General features: G+C 39.1%; 1 protein-coding gene and 1 long non-coding RNA gene across 4 annotated transcripts in view; one reads left to right on the top strand and one right to left on the bottom strand.

Moving 5' to 3' along the window:
* LOC143858500 (uncharacterized) overlaps window positions 1-1,589 on the top strand; it is a 20,137-nt gene extending 18,548 nt beyond the window's left edge. For all 3 annotated transcript variants that reach the window (XR_013238962.1, XR_013238964.1, XR_013238963.1), the window contains exons 2-3: window positions 61-383; window positions 875-1,589. This is a non-coding gene — a long non-coding RNA (uncharacterized LOC143858500). The remainder of the gene's footprint in view (window positions 1-60; window positions 384-874) is intronic.
* On the bottom strand, window positions 1,078-14,071 carry LOC143858499 (protein HEAT STRESS TOLERANT DWD 1-like). The gene is made up of 13 exons (XM_077369137.1): window positions 13,886-14,071; window positions 13,731-13,778; window positions 13,544-13,650; window positions 13,377-13,455; window positions 10,626-10,802; window positions 10,372-10,470; window positions 8,960-9,128; window positions 8,731-8,837; window positions 8,470-8,609; window positions 8,313-8,385; window positions 1,908-2,020; window positions 1,702-1,819; window positions 1,078-1,592 (listed from the first exon to the last, which is right to left on the bottom strand). The coding sequence occupies exons 1-13, from the start codon at window positions 13,931-13,933 to the stop codon at window positions 1,464-1,466; spliced, it is 1,407 nt and encodes a 468-aa protein (XP_077225252.1). The 5' UTR covers window positions 13,934-14,071; the 3' UTR covers window positions 1,078-1,463.

Below are 14,071 nucleotides of genomic sequence, written 5' to 3'. Positions count from 1 at the left end.
GCTTTAAAATTATAAGTTAAGGGCCAAACTAATGTTTTCTAATGCGTATTCTTATTTCAGTTCAGAACCAGCCGAGAAGACCAGGAAAGGAAGAAAGGAAATGTCATCGAGAATTTCCCCGTTGCCTCCTTGAAAGAGAGATGTCCTGAACCACTAGACGATAGGAGCATACTTGCCCGAGCACCATCCCAGAAGTCGTCTTGTCCCAGCATGAGCAAGTGTGTCGTATTCCCGAATCGGCAGGATAAGAGCCAATAGCGCCCTAGTTGATGGCGGAAGGTGGCATCAAAGATTCTATTTCGGGATCTATTCTATGGTGAGTAAAGCACGTCTTGCGAGTCAATCAAATCGGGAGATGATAAAAGGATCATAGACATCTAAAGGTATGCCTATTCTCTGCCTATTTCTTTTAGAGAGCAAAAATCAAAAGATATCTCGTTCATCTATCTCTTGTCTAACACGTTAATATATTTAACAATAAATGCTTTAAATTATAACTTTAGGGCCCATTTGGATCCGGATCAAATCCTCGAATTTCCAAATTAGTGACAGTATAAAAAAAAAAATCAAATTTCCAAATATGCTGTGGAAACAAGTAATTGGGCATTCACAAATCTGGCAGTTTCCTCCACCCCACCCTCTTTGCTCCTCAACCTCTACCCTGCAGTAACAAGTACCCCCTTTCCTCTCTGTCTCCTCAACATGAGCTGGCAGATCTATTCATTTTGTATTCAAAACTCAACTCTAAATCCAAATACAAAGTATGAGGTATCCAAACGGCCCCTTAGATTGTTGATTTCTTGTCATTTCTTTCCCTTTGCTGCAACAACTTACAAACATCCACTCATTCTGGGTCCCAAATATTTCTTTGTAGGAAAAGTTATAAAAAGGAATGGCATTCCACATATCTTACTGGCTCTTCATCATGGAGATAGCAAGCTCGGGTTTAACATTATCCTTGGATAGGCTTGCTATCCTCTGTTCACATCGAGAACAGCCCGAATGTATACGGATTATACAATAGAAGCAGGATAGGAAAACCTAGGGGTTTATTCAAGATAAAATAACCAAGCAGGGTGGCCAATTCCAGGAACAGCTTATCCAAGGAACATGCTTACAAGCAATTCAGGCAAAGCCAGTGTTGCAGATCTGAAAATGTAGAAAAATAAAAACCTTGCTTATCAATCTACTCTATTATGTTCACAATAAAAGGATATCCTCCATTAATCCTAAACTGTAGGATATCCTCCCTCAATCCAAAACTGCTTTACACAATTCATAAACAGAAAAGCACTCTCCTCAAATGCTAAAACTGGCAAAATTGGTGACAATCATTGGCAGAAGGCCCCCCTGATGCAGTCCTCAGACCTAATAATTTCATAATTCATTGCCGCAAGAAAAAAAAAACTGATAAATATCGATTTACATTACCACATGATGCGGAGGAGGTCGATACCGATAATTTAAACAGTTGACGGAAGAGTCGTTTCCAGATTTGAAGGCATTAGAACATTGAAACCATCTGCAGCAGTAGATATCAGCATTCCTGGAATCTGAGCATGCCAGTGTAATTCCTTCAAGTCTTTCTGACCCTGTTATTCAATCAATATTCAAACAACAATTTAAAAGCTATTCTAACATAAGAAAGCGAACAAGATGAATCTCATGGCAAATACTCAACAAGGATAAAAGATTAAACACCTGATGAACAAAGAGAAGCTGAGGGGGTAAATCTTCTGGGGCATTCACATGCTCTTTCATCTTAGCTTTGAATTCAGCCTCTTCTTCCTCATCTCTTTCCAATGAAAGGTCCCAGACACTGATAACGCAACCAAATAGAAATTACAAACAAAAACAATAATGAACAGTTCATCATTCAATTGGGTGTGTTTCTCAAGAAGTCCTACGTTAGTTGATTATCGGATGATGAGACTGCCAAAGTGGATGGTTCATGTGGACTCCATTCAATTGATGTGATTGGATGCTTATGGTATTCAAAATGAGCCACACGAGGTTCTTCCTGCACGAGAAAAAAGAAGTGGGAAAAAAAAAAGCAAAAATGCAGCATCTTAACCACATGCAACGAATCCTAAACACGGACGACAATGAGCAGGAAATTGTAGAACATGACTGGTGTATGTAATAAGACCCAGAAAGTATCACCAAAATGAAAACGCCATTGATCAAATACCACCAGTGATTGGTCAAACCAACATGATCAAAAAGGTATTAGGCTAGTATGAACCACTTTTCGGTCGCAGGCTTCTCATCTGGAAATAATGCATACTAAAAGAAGCACAGAAAGATACAACAAAACAATGGATCCAAGAAAAAGACCATTGAAAAGAAGAGAAATAGTGTAAACGCCAGGAAGTCCCAATAGAAAAGCAAAACAATATTATAAGTCTCATTTCTCTCCTCTCTTATATATTATACCCTAGGTTTAATGCCCCTTTCATCTAAATTTTCATCAGAATAAATTAAATTTCCTAAGTGTTCCCAAGAATCCCAATAAGTTTTTTAAAAGTACATGACAAATCTACCACTGTTTACAGTAATTAACAAACCAGTATTCTTCTACTCATACAAACGTCACCCATTTAGCACCAAATCTAAACCCTAGGTAATTAAATTCATGACAATCCTCCATGACAATTCTCAGGTCATATGTTCCAACATGGGGCTGCGGTAGTAATCTGATGTTAGGCAAGAATTTGGGAATGCATAGACAAATCAGCCTCATCTTATTTCCTTCATCATTACGCTGATATTTTTTAACTCATATTTGCATTAGTCCCTCCTTGGGAAGAATGCATCGATTTAAGGCTTCAAATACAAACATCTTTAGTTTGATGTCTCGTAACTCATTCATTTTAAAATAATCCCTTTGCCGAATTTGTGTCAGCCCATTCCCCTCAAAATGCAGTCACCTCTAGAATCATCTTCAACCATGTGTTTGCCAAGGATGCGACGTATCTTGCAGTAGCTTTATCCTAGAAGCATTGACATTGAGTCGCTTCAACGCCTTGCATGGTCCTATGCGACGATCTCCCAACTTAGGGTGTGTGCATAAAAGTTTTTTTTTTTTCCAAATACCAACCAATGACAATGAACATCCACTTCCACTTCGGAATTATATGTTGCATTCGTATCATCAATATTTTTCCGAACATTAGGGCCATGTAACTCTTTCACATGTTCAGCCATTTATTCTGCTTCCCTGCTTTCTTCTCATTAGGGCCGCCTGCACAATCCCAAATAGATTCTTTCCAATAGTGCTGCAAGAATTAATGGATTAGTCATTAATGTGCTTCAAGAACTAATGGTATAAATACAACATTAACTCCATATAACATAGTAGTATGTCTAATACCTAGGACCTTAGACAATGCATATAATTCTATATCATAGGCGATGTAATTCTTCACTGAATTATCCGACTCATTGAAATGTCAATATTTACAATGAATTTTTCACCCAAAAATGTGCGAGAGTGCATGTCACTGATCTTGATTTTTTTTATGATGATGCCACTGATCTTGTTAAACCATTATGAATGGTTGTCTTTCTCATGTGAGGGTTTCTAAGTGTATAATTGCGCTTATTTTAGCATTTCCTGAAGTTCCATCACTTCCAAGAACTTCCATATCTTTTCATGATTTTTACAACATTTACAGACTTCTACAAAGTGGTAATTCCGCTCGTTTGCTTATTGGGAAAAAGGTTTTTTTCCAAAATAAATCCTCTACATTGATTTATTTGCAAAAAACAGTATTGTAATTTTCCAATTTACAAATATACATCACATTTGTGTAGTTTGTTTTTTTTACTTGTAAAAAGGCCAAAATGTCCTTATATGTGAAAAGACAAAAATCACCTAATGAAAAGACCGAGACACCGGTGTGACTCTCAGTAATACGTTTTGATAGATGGGTCCTACCAACTCAAATCACACCCATGCATTGGGTGTAGGGCTGCAAATGAGCCGAGCCGAACTTTGGGGTGTTCGGGCTCGGCTCGCTTAGTTTGAGCATCGGCTCATGTTCGGCTCGTCTTCGTCATGAGCTTAATACTACGAGCTCGACTCCTATCCATAACAAAAGAAAGCACACTTGTCACTTCATTTAAAACTCCTAACACGAGCATCGGCTCGTGTTCGGCTCGCTTAGTTTGGAGTGCTCAATCATATTTTCAAATGCTTGATTGATCGTAAACTCACTGTGAAATGTGATTTAATCACAAAACAAATATGAGTTATGGAACATGGAAGTTCATTTTTTTCTTAAACTCGCCTGCTTATGTGGGCAACTCAAAAACCTGATTAAGTACACCAAATAATAATCAAGTACTCAAATTACCTCACTGTGTAGTCCGGATAAAAATAATCAAGCATTTGAAAATCTGATTGAGCACTCGAAGATGATTGAGCATTTGAAAATCTGATAAGCGCTATCTAGATTGTTTTGTTAGGAGTTTTAGATGAAGTGACAAGTGTGCTTTCTTTTGTTATGGATAGGAGCCGAGCACGAGCTTGAGCTCGTAGTATTAAGCTCGTTACGAAGACGAGCCGAACACGAGCCGATGCTCAAACTAAGCGAGCCGAGCCCGAACACCCCAAAGTTCGGCTCGGCTCAGCTCATTTGCAGCCCTACACCCGATGCATGAGTGTGATTTGAGTTAGTGGGACCCACATGTCAAAACATATTACTAAGAGTCACACTGGTATCTTAGTTTTTTTACAAGGTGATTTTTGTCTTTTCACATACAAGGACATTTTGGTCTTTTTACGAGTAAAAAAACAAACTACACAAATGTGATGAGTATATTTGTAAATTGGAAAATTACAATACTGTTTTTTACAAATAAATCAAGGTAGAGGATTTATTTTGGGAAAAAAAGCCTTTTTCCGAACAAGCAAACGAGCGGAATTACATTCCGATTCCAACGCTGATCGTGGGAATCCAATATATAAGTTGAGAAGTAAGTCATCTTGCTCGAGAGTTCCTCTGTGAAACCCTAAACCGAGACAGAATCTCTCAAGATGGTTCGTAGTCTCAAGAACTCGAAGAAGCTCAAGAAGAAAAACAAGGTAGATTCGATTCTCATCGATTTCTTCCCCACACATATTTTCAATCTTTATTTCTTTCGTTAGTTTGAGGTTCTCATAACTAGGGTTTTTCTTTGAAGGCAGAGAAAACCGTCGAGCGGTCTTTAAGTAGATAAAGCCAAGTCATGCGAGAAAAGTGATCAATGAAGACAATGAAATATCGGTATCCAAAAAGAGAAGTAGTCCGCGCAGGACCCCATACATCAGAGTGTACTACCTCGAAAGGGTATGACACTCTACTAACAAGTCTAGGAGGAAACGACATACGATGGTGTTTGCCAAGCTCACAGGCCTCGCACTGAAACGGCTGAATGGAGGTAGGAACAATGGAGGTTCGTTGTAGACTCTCGATGCAAGCATGACCAAGGCGACAGTGCCCCTGATAGGCATCAATGGAGCTGTGCAAAACAGTACTGGAAGGGCCACAGTCGAGACGATAAAGCCCATCCACCTCACGTCCCGAACCAATCATTTTCCCAGTCGAGAGATTCTGAAACAAACAATAACATGGATAAAGTGACACAAAGCAATGAAGTTGTTTGGTAAGCTGACTAACTGAAAGTAGGCTAAAAGGAGACTTGGGAACACATAAGACGGAGGATAAGGTAAGGCCAGGGCGTGGAGAAATACCGCCAATACTAGAGATAGGAGTAGTACTCCCATCAGCAAGAGTAATAGACTGCGAGGATAGGGGCCGAAAGGAACTAAGAGATGAAGAAGTACCTATCATATGGTTCGATGCCCTGGAATCAATGATCCAGGAGTTGGAGCTAGAAAGAAAAGAGGTAGGGAAACTACCTGGCTAGGTAAAGACGGCACTCTGCGGGCGACGGGATAATCGAAGGCCCTAAAAGCCTAGAACTCATCATAGTCAGCGCGAGAGACAAAGAAGCCCTCAAAAGGGGCGGTTGTACTGTGCTGTGAAGAGGAAGCCAATATAGCTGGAGGAGCAGAAGCCAAATGGTGTACAAAGTGAACGATGCGAGGCTCAGGAGGCAGATGGAGCTCGAGATGAAGAGTATAACAAGTGTCAAGATAAGGTCCATCCCGCCGACAATAAGAGCAATATGGACGGGACGACCACCAGTATCACGGCCGCCAGTAAGATCCCGGCCATCAGTTCGTACAATATGGCAATAACCACGGCCAAAGGTACCGCCACCATGGGTAGCACGATCACTAGTGCTATAGGCAGCAATAGTAGAGCCATCAAAGGAATCAGAATGAGTCGAGGCGCTAACGAGGCACCGCTCAGCGTTCGAATAATCCTCCATGAGAGAGGGCACATAATGAGGTGGGAACGAACCATCCATCAATGAAGAAGAGCTATGTAAAGAGGAAGCTGAAGATAATGTAGAGGGAACCTAAAATGTTAGGCTAAGAGAGGGATCCGCAATAAATGGAGGATCCATGAAGAGAAAGACGGAAGAATGAGCTCAAACACTACAACTGCAGAGCCCGAAAGGAAGAGGGACCACTAGATGAGCCAAAAGAGAATATCGCGGCTCCGATGACAACCACTACAACCGAGAGAGGCGGGAGGTATGATAAGGCCTCGAAGAGAGAAAGACATAAATATACAAAGGAATCGGAGCCGCGGAAAGAGTTGTGGGGACTAAAATGTTTAGGCCATGAAAGAAAGGGACAAAAAGAAAGGAAAAAGGAAGAAAATGAGAAGATGACTAGGGTTTTAGAATATGTAGGGCTTCAAATGGTGGAGGTTGGCGTGGAGGAAGTGGTGGTGGTGGTGGTGGTGGAGGGTGGTGGTGGTGGTACTGTAGCTGGTACTGTAGCAGTACTGTAGCGGTACTGTAGCAAAGAGTAGAGGAGAGGGGAGAGGAGATAAAAACAAGTGCAGATGACATACGCCTTCCATAAATACTAAGCAAGCTAATCCACCGAGAATGACTATGCAGACAATATTATCAAGAAATATGGTGACGATCAAATCTAGGGTAGAGCATCATAGAGCAACCCAAGTGGCCTTGTCACATGCCAAATGGACATCCCATGTGTAAGATAAAGAACCATGAAAATCAATGGCTGGGCTTTGATGTCAACCGGAGTACGTAGATTATTTTCTCGGCCAAAGTAGTCTAGCTGCAGGTGATTTGAGAGAGAGAGAGAGGGGGGGGGGGGGGGGGGGGGGGGGGGGAGGGGGGGGTTGTTGTTTACAACTAAGACAACAAGAGAAAAAATAGAATATCAGGATCAATAAACGAGTCAAGATTAAGAGAGAAATCAAGATCAAGAAATAAATCGAGATAGTGAAAGGAGAAACACAGGGGTATAAGGGGCGGCTTATGAACCCAACCGTGGAGGGAGGGGTGATAAAGGTGAACCGAGGGGAGTCGAATGGGGGCTTATGGACCCAACTTTGAGGGTGAGAGAGAGGAGTAGAAGAGGGAAGCTTATAGACCCAACCGTATGAGTGTGAGAGGCGAGGAGCAAAAATGATGAAAGAAGAGAGAAGGATTTGGAAAGGGTTAAGGAAATTGAGGGGTGAAAACAGAGAATAGAAAGATGAAGAAAATAGTTAAGGGAAAGAAAAGTGACCTGATACAAGTCATCACACCCAATCAACATAAGAAAGTATCAAATTTTATTCGTATTCAATTGTTTTCAAGAGCAATAGGTCTTTCATATTTATAAGCTATGCAAGCCAAAAGGACTCATTATCCTTGTTTCAAAACAACTCCTTGTCTAATTAGGACTCCTTTAGAACCATATATGAACCCTAGGTAGTTGATTTGAGGATAATCCTCCACACCAAGTTTCAACTTATATGCTCCAATGTGGGGGTGATAGTAATCTAAAGTTTAGTCAAATTTTGGGACAGCTCACACAAATCAGCCTCTTATTTCTTCTTCGGTTTTTCTTTGATGCATAGAAGATTACATTCACATCAAGAAAGTATCAAATTCTGATTCACATAACTGTCTTGTCAACCAAGGAAAAAGAATTTTTCCACCACATTCCTTGAAAGAACGTAAATGCATATAAAACACTACATTCAACAACAGTGATGTGACGTAAATGTACAAGTATTTTATCACATCCATGCATAATCCTAACTGTAAAAATTGGAAGTCATAAAACATTTCCAACTATCGAAAGTAACCTTCAGAAATGTATCCAGTATGTAATATTGTTGCTTATTGCAAAAAAAAAAAAAAAACGCCAAAAGGGATCACCACATTCATACCTTTATCAATCTAAGATCGCGAATAGAAAAGGTACCATCATCACTTCCGGAAGCTATCATACAGCTAGCCAACCTTCAAAATCATGAAAGTATAAAAAGAAAAATCAAACGAAACAAAAGAAGGCATGCTAGTACAAATATAAATAGTTTTAATTACCTGTTCCACGAGATAACATTGACATCTGCATTGTGTGCCTTTACAGAAAGTACTGGCGATTTCCCCATACGGGTATCCCATATTGCAATTTTTCCATCCACTGAACAAGAGGCAAAGACGTCGGCTTCTGTAGGGCTCCACTACATGGGCAAAAGTAGAAAGTGAGTACAATCACTAATTGTACCTACTAAAATGTAAGTTCCATAATAACTGTAACCATAATAAATATTTACGAATCAAGTATCTGGGCAGAATACGGACTTGTAGATCTTCAACACTAGCAGAATGTCCAACAAATGGCTTGCTATCTACGTTCCATGTTCCAGCAGATGAAGGTTCCCACACGTGAATACAATTCTTGCAATCACCTTAAAAACAAAACATGTTCCCACAAAACATTACAAACGTTTTCCTTATATTAACAATTAAAACATCTACGATCTTCAAGAAAGAAATGCAACTAGACAACTGTAACTTATAAAAAACATACCAGAGACGAGCCTTCCAGTAGCAACAGGATTCCAGTCTATTGCATAGCCCTCATCTTTGTGCCCATTAAATTTCACTAATGGATCCTGGGAAAATACTGTAGTAGCTCCAATACTCACTTCTGTTTCAGATTCTGCTAAGACATTTAGATGAGAGGTGAAGTCCCAAACCTGCACAGAAAACTCAATGTGTCATGGGAGTTCCTATGCAAGACACACAATATTTTTTATCACCCATAAAAAAATATATATTTTTTCTTTTCGAAATACAAACACAGAAACATTATATTAAGATAACTACTACTTTAAGGGATTTGCTAGCGTCCATCGCAAAAGGCATTTCACGGCGGATGGGCTGTTGCATGTGAGAGCAGCCACACAGACTCACTTTTCAGCAGATTTTGTCTTCATTCACGAGGTGGCTGCTCTCACAAGCAACAACCCATCCGCGAAATGCTTTTTGCGATGGACGCTAGCAAATCCCCTACTTTTTTTTTTAATGGTTGCAATTTCATTCATAGAAAAAGAGAAGAACAAGATGGTCAACTCCAAAGTACAAAGAGAAGGTACAATAGAGAAAAAATAAAAAATAGTGACAATCATGGGGGAAGAAAATCAAACATCTCCAAACCCGCCTTACCCACTCATTGACGAGCAAGGCCATCCGCCACACAAATCCCTTACTTAAATCATCAAGTTTAAGTGAGAATAATTTGGGACCAGTTGGTCAATATCAAATCAAGAAAATATGATACTAGGGTCTTGAAGAAGGCTTATGACCCTTGTGAGATTCTCAAGATCTCCAGGAAAGTGATTCAAACTACTCCGCTGAATTGACAACCGTAAAAAAGATTGTTTTCAATATTGTGGAAACCCCTCACACCATATGAGGTATTTGTAGTGGTTGATTGTTTTCAATATTGTGGAAACCCCTTACACCAAATGAGGTATTTGTAGTAGTGCTCCATAACTTTCCTCACAAATCCTCCATACATGTACTTAAAAAATTATTTTCCGTGTACTTTTTGCAAAAGCATATCTTCTTGAGAGTTCAAAGGATCATCACGAATGACGGGTTAAAAAACCTTATCTTCTAAAGGAAATTCATTAAAAAAAACTTCAATTCTTATAGCTCAAGATTATTGAAATCAAATGCTGCTGAGTGATTCCCAGCTCATACCTGTGAAGTACAGAATTTTGTTACATCTTAAGAATTCTTTTTACATTATATGATTCAACTCACATTATTACCATCTTGGAAAAACAAACAAGTTCACCATCCAAACATTCTGCAAATATCTTATGAGTTGATGTTCGATAAAATATTATGTATTCCGAAAAAGGTAGGAAATCTATTTTAATTCTAAGATGCAAATAAATGCAGGAACTTCTAGATAATTAAAAAAAGCCCAACCTGCACAACACCAGTATCAGCCCATGTTGCACATATATGGGGCATCTGGGTCATTGAGCGTATGCGATTTACGCATCCTTCGTGTGCCACCTTCCGTAACTGTTAAAAAGGTAATGCGAAAAGCAGAGTAAGAAGGCCTAATGGAAGGACATTATGAAAAGAATAACATAAACAATTACTAGGATCACAATGTGAAACTATGTAGTACATTAAATTGCAGATTTCCTGGAATATGATATTAAACAAAATCTTGCCTGTAAAATAGGGGGCTCAGATACGTCAGTCCCACCATCCTCTTCATCTTCATCGCTACTACTATCACTATCCATGTCAGTGCCATTATCAGCAGATGGTGGCACTAAATCACGCCTTTTTCCAGATATTTTAGACAACTTAAAAATTGCAATTGAGTTCCAGGATGCTTTCTCAGCCTGTAAAACAAGACTTTCAATCTCAATGAGAAGTGCCAATGTAATAAAGAGTTCGGTAGTAAATCTTCTGTATGACTTCCTGTTCGGGGAAAAGAGTACTCAAATAAAAGAAGAGGAGCGATATAGTCAAGCATATCTGACTAGAGAAAGAAAAGAGAGCACGGCCCACCCAGTCAAAACTGAACATAGAGGCAGCCCTCCATACATAATCAGTGAAGGTGCTGATAATTTTTCCAGTCAGACACATCTCAACACATCAATCCTGAATCCTCACCAAAGAGAGATAGTATGTACATAATGAAGGATCATCCCAAACCTATGGAATACAGAAATACATAATTCTGTACTAGCAGTTAACAATTATCAGAAGTATGTTGATGCATCAACAAGTTAAAGCACTGAGCATCAGACTTGATAAAATCTTCGAAGAAAACAAATAAAGGCAATAAATACAACATATAAAGAGAGGCCCCATGAGGAGAAAAGAAAAAAGCTATGAAAATCATTATATGATGAGGACAGATATCCTAAGAGACATCATGGTCAAAACAGTACTCCCTCTTCGGACAAAGACTCAGAAATCTCACTCTCTTTCCCATGGACATGATAAAATAAAATCTCGAGCATGCACTAATCTCAAATCTCGATTATGCACTTTTCCATCCACTAATCTCAAATCTCCTTAGGGGGCTGTTTGGATACGCGAATTTTAGAATCTTGGATTTCCTCAAAATCCAGGATGGGAGACGAGAGAAGGAGACTGTCCGTCGTTTTCTGATTTCTTGCCCTTCTTTTCATCGAACCAGAGAGTAGGAGATCGTCCTGTGTTTCCAGGTTTTAGATATCTCAGTATAGGGGAGAGATTTCTAAAACCTGGATTTCTTACTTAAAATCCAGGATTCTAAAGAGAAGCGAAACTACGAGTACGGAAGACTGCCATGGCTTTCAAACAAAAACCTGGATTCTAAATCCAGGTATCCAATCAGCCCCTTATGTTTCACAGTTACTTCAGTTCAGCCCATTTTAAGAATTCCTTCAAGTGAAATTTTCCAACTATCAAAAATCTTCATTATCTGCATTCAGGCTCATAATCTGTAGCGAAATGTTTCTTCCAAAACATTTCAGTTACAATCAAAAGTGAATGATTCTGTCAAAATATTCACAGATGCAGACAAGTGGAAGACTACACAGCTTCTAATAATCCTATGCAACTTTGACGTATGAATTTTGCTCTATATGATTTAGATTTCTCATCAAATTTTGCTCTATATGAGAAAACTGTTGGTGCGCTTAAGCTCGCCATTTTTTTGGTGCGCTTAAGTTGTTATAACGCCTCCCATTCGTTTAAATGTTTGGGTCCCGCTGGGTCCCGCTTAAGCGCACCAATGGGAGGCGTTATAACAACTTAAGCGCACCAAAAAAATGGTGCGCTTAAGCTCACCAACAGTTTTCTCATATATATATATATATATATATATATATATATATATATATATATATATATATATATATATTGAATTGAATGGTATCAAATTCCATATTTTGTACTCCATTCTTGTTGTTACTTTTTCTTTTTATTAATATTTCACTGCCATTAAAAAACAATATTACACTATATATAGGATCAGTTTAACTATTAATTTACTGAAGTTGTGGCATTCTCCATTTGCAGTACATTGTTGCTTGTTTGGCAGACAGTAGAAATTCAAATAGAAATGCCAACGGCATGGCAGCACACTGATGTGGACTGCCATAATGCACTTCTATCCATGTTCATGCCGAATTGTAGCTAGAGAACCATTGTCCATGATATGCTTGGAGAAAGTAACTGAAAAGGAATTCCCAAAATTTCAACTTATCACAAAACCTCTACCTGCCCACTGGTGTAGTTCACTTCATCAACATTAGGAACACACGCGACCATAATAAAATGTGAGGCTATCCCCATATGTACATCGTGGGAAAGTTCACATTGCTCAAACCATCCAGCTCGTCTCTCGACCACATTCTAAGCAGCCACCGCTCCACTACCAGAGATGCGACCTCTTTTATATTTGTGAGCATCCTTCAAAGCAACTACCATTGCCTCTGAAGGCCCGTGATGGATCAGTAACTATGTCCTCTAGGTTGTTTTTGCATCCCTCCACTAGGCCCGCTACCCTCACAAAATAATTCCCAACTACCAAAAAGAATATCTATAGGCCAAAATCAAGTGAGTATTCAATAAACTCACTGTGAAATGTGATTTAATCACAAAATAGATATGAGTTATGGTGGGACATGGAAGTTCAAATTTTTCTTAAACTCACCTGCTTATGTGGGCAACTCAAAAACCTGATTGAATACACCAAATAATAATCAAGTACTCAAATTACCTCACTGTGTAGTCCGGATAAAAATAATCAAGCATTTGAAAAGCTGATTGAGCACTCCAAGATATCAATTGCGTAATTGAAAAACTCGGTTAAGAACTCAAAATGCAAATAAATAAAATGCAATAAAGCTAGTTCTCATTCATTAAATAAATATCAATAAAAGTACTAATATTACAAAATAAGAAACAGTGTAGCTCACCTGAGTCCCGGCCACACAGTACACCGTATGTGGAAACTCAGTCCGAACCAATCCCAACGAATCGCGAACTGTGTCAAAACTGCAAAATCAATACATACATCAGAGAATTAATATCAAAAGAGGTAAAAAAAAAGCTGGAAAAGAAACAAAGAAGAAATTAATTATACCTTAAACAGGGCCAACCAATATGAAAGGCGTGAAGGGAATTGTACACAGAAGGGTCGCACTGGAGCTCTTCTCCCTCATCTAATTTGTCTACACCTGGTTGCCAAACCTATACAAAAATATGAACGGAAAATTCGTGAAAAAGGGAGAAAAAAAAATTTGTGAAGAATGATTTGTTTTGTTTTGTACCTTGGCAGGGTTGGAGGGCATGGAAGGTCCTTCTTCCTTTTTGGGGCCCTGCAGAGACAAAGAAAAACCCTAGTTACGAGAACCTCAAACTAACCAAAGATATAATGATTGAAAATATATGTATGAGGGAAGAAATCGATGAGAATCGAATCTACCTTGTTTTTCTTCTTGAGCTTCTTCGGGTTCTTGAGACTACGAACCATCTTGAGAGAGAGATTCTGTCTCAGTTTAGGGTTTCACAGAGGAACTCTCGAGCAAGATGACTTACTTCTCAACTTATATATTGGATTCGATCAGCGCTGGAATCGGAATGTAATTCGGCTCATTTGCTTATTCGGAAA

Source organism: Tasmannia lanceolata, unplaced genomic scaffold, assembly GCF_043159265.1.
Source record: "Tasmannia lanceolata isolate RefF3 unplaced genomic scaffold, GAP_Taslan_0.1 ptg000026l, whole genome shotgun sequence".
NCBI lineage: Eukaryota > Viridiplantae > Streptophyta > Magnoliopsida > Canellales > Winteraceae > Tasmannia > Tasmannia lanceolata.
Note: the sequence above shows the minus strand (reverse complement) of the source record. Positions and strands in the feature narration are given on the sequence as shown.

What these genes read in the sequence shown, in the direction of transcription:
- LOC143858499 (XM_077369137.1), bottom strand. Translation starts at nt 13,933, where the DNA reads ATGGTTCGTAGTCTCAAGAACCCGAAGAAGCTCAAGAAGAAAAACAAG. An exon ending in AGCTCAAGAAGAAAAACAAG is followed by an intron (nt 13,779 to 13,885) that starts GTAGATTCGATT and finishes TTGTCTCTGCAG; the next exon opens with GGCCCCAAAAAGGAAGAAGG. An exon ending in ACTGTGTGGCCGGGACTCAG is followed by an intron (nt 10,803 to 13,376) that starts GTGAGCTACACT and finishes CTTGTTTTACAG; the next exon opens with GCTGAGAAAGCATCCTGGAA.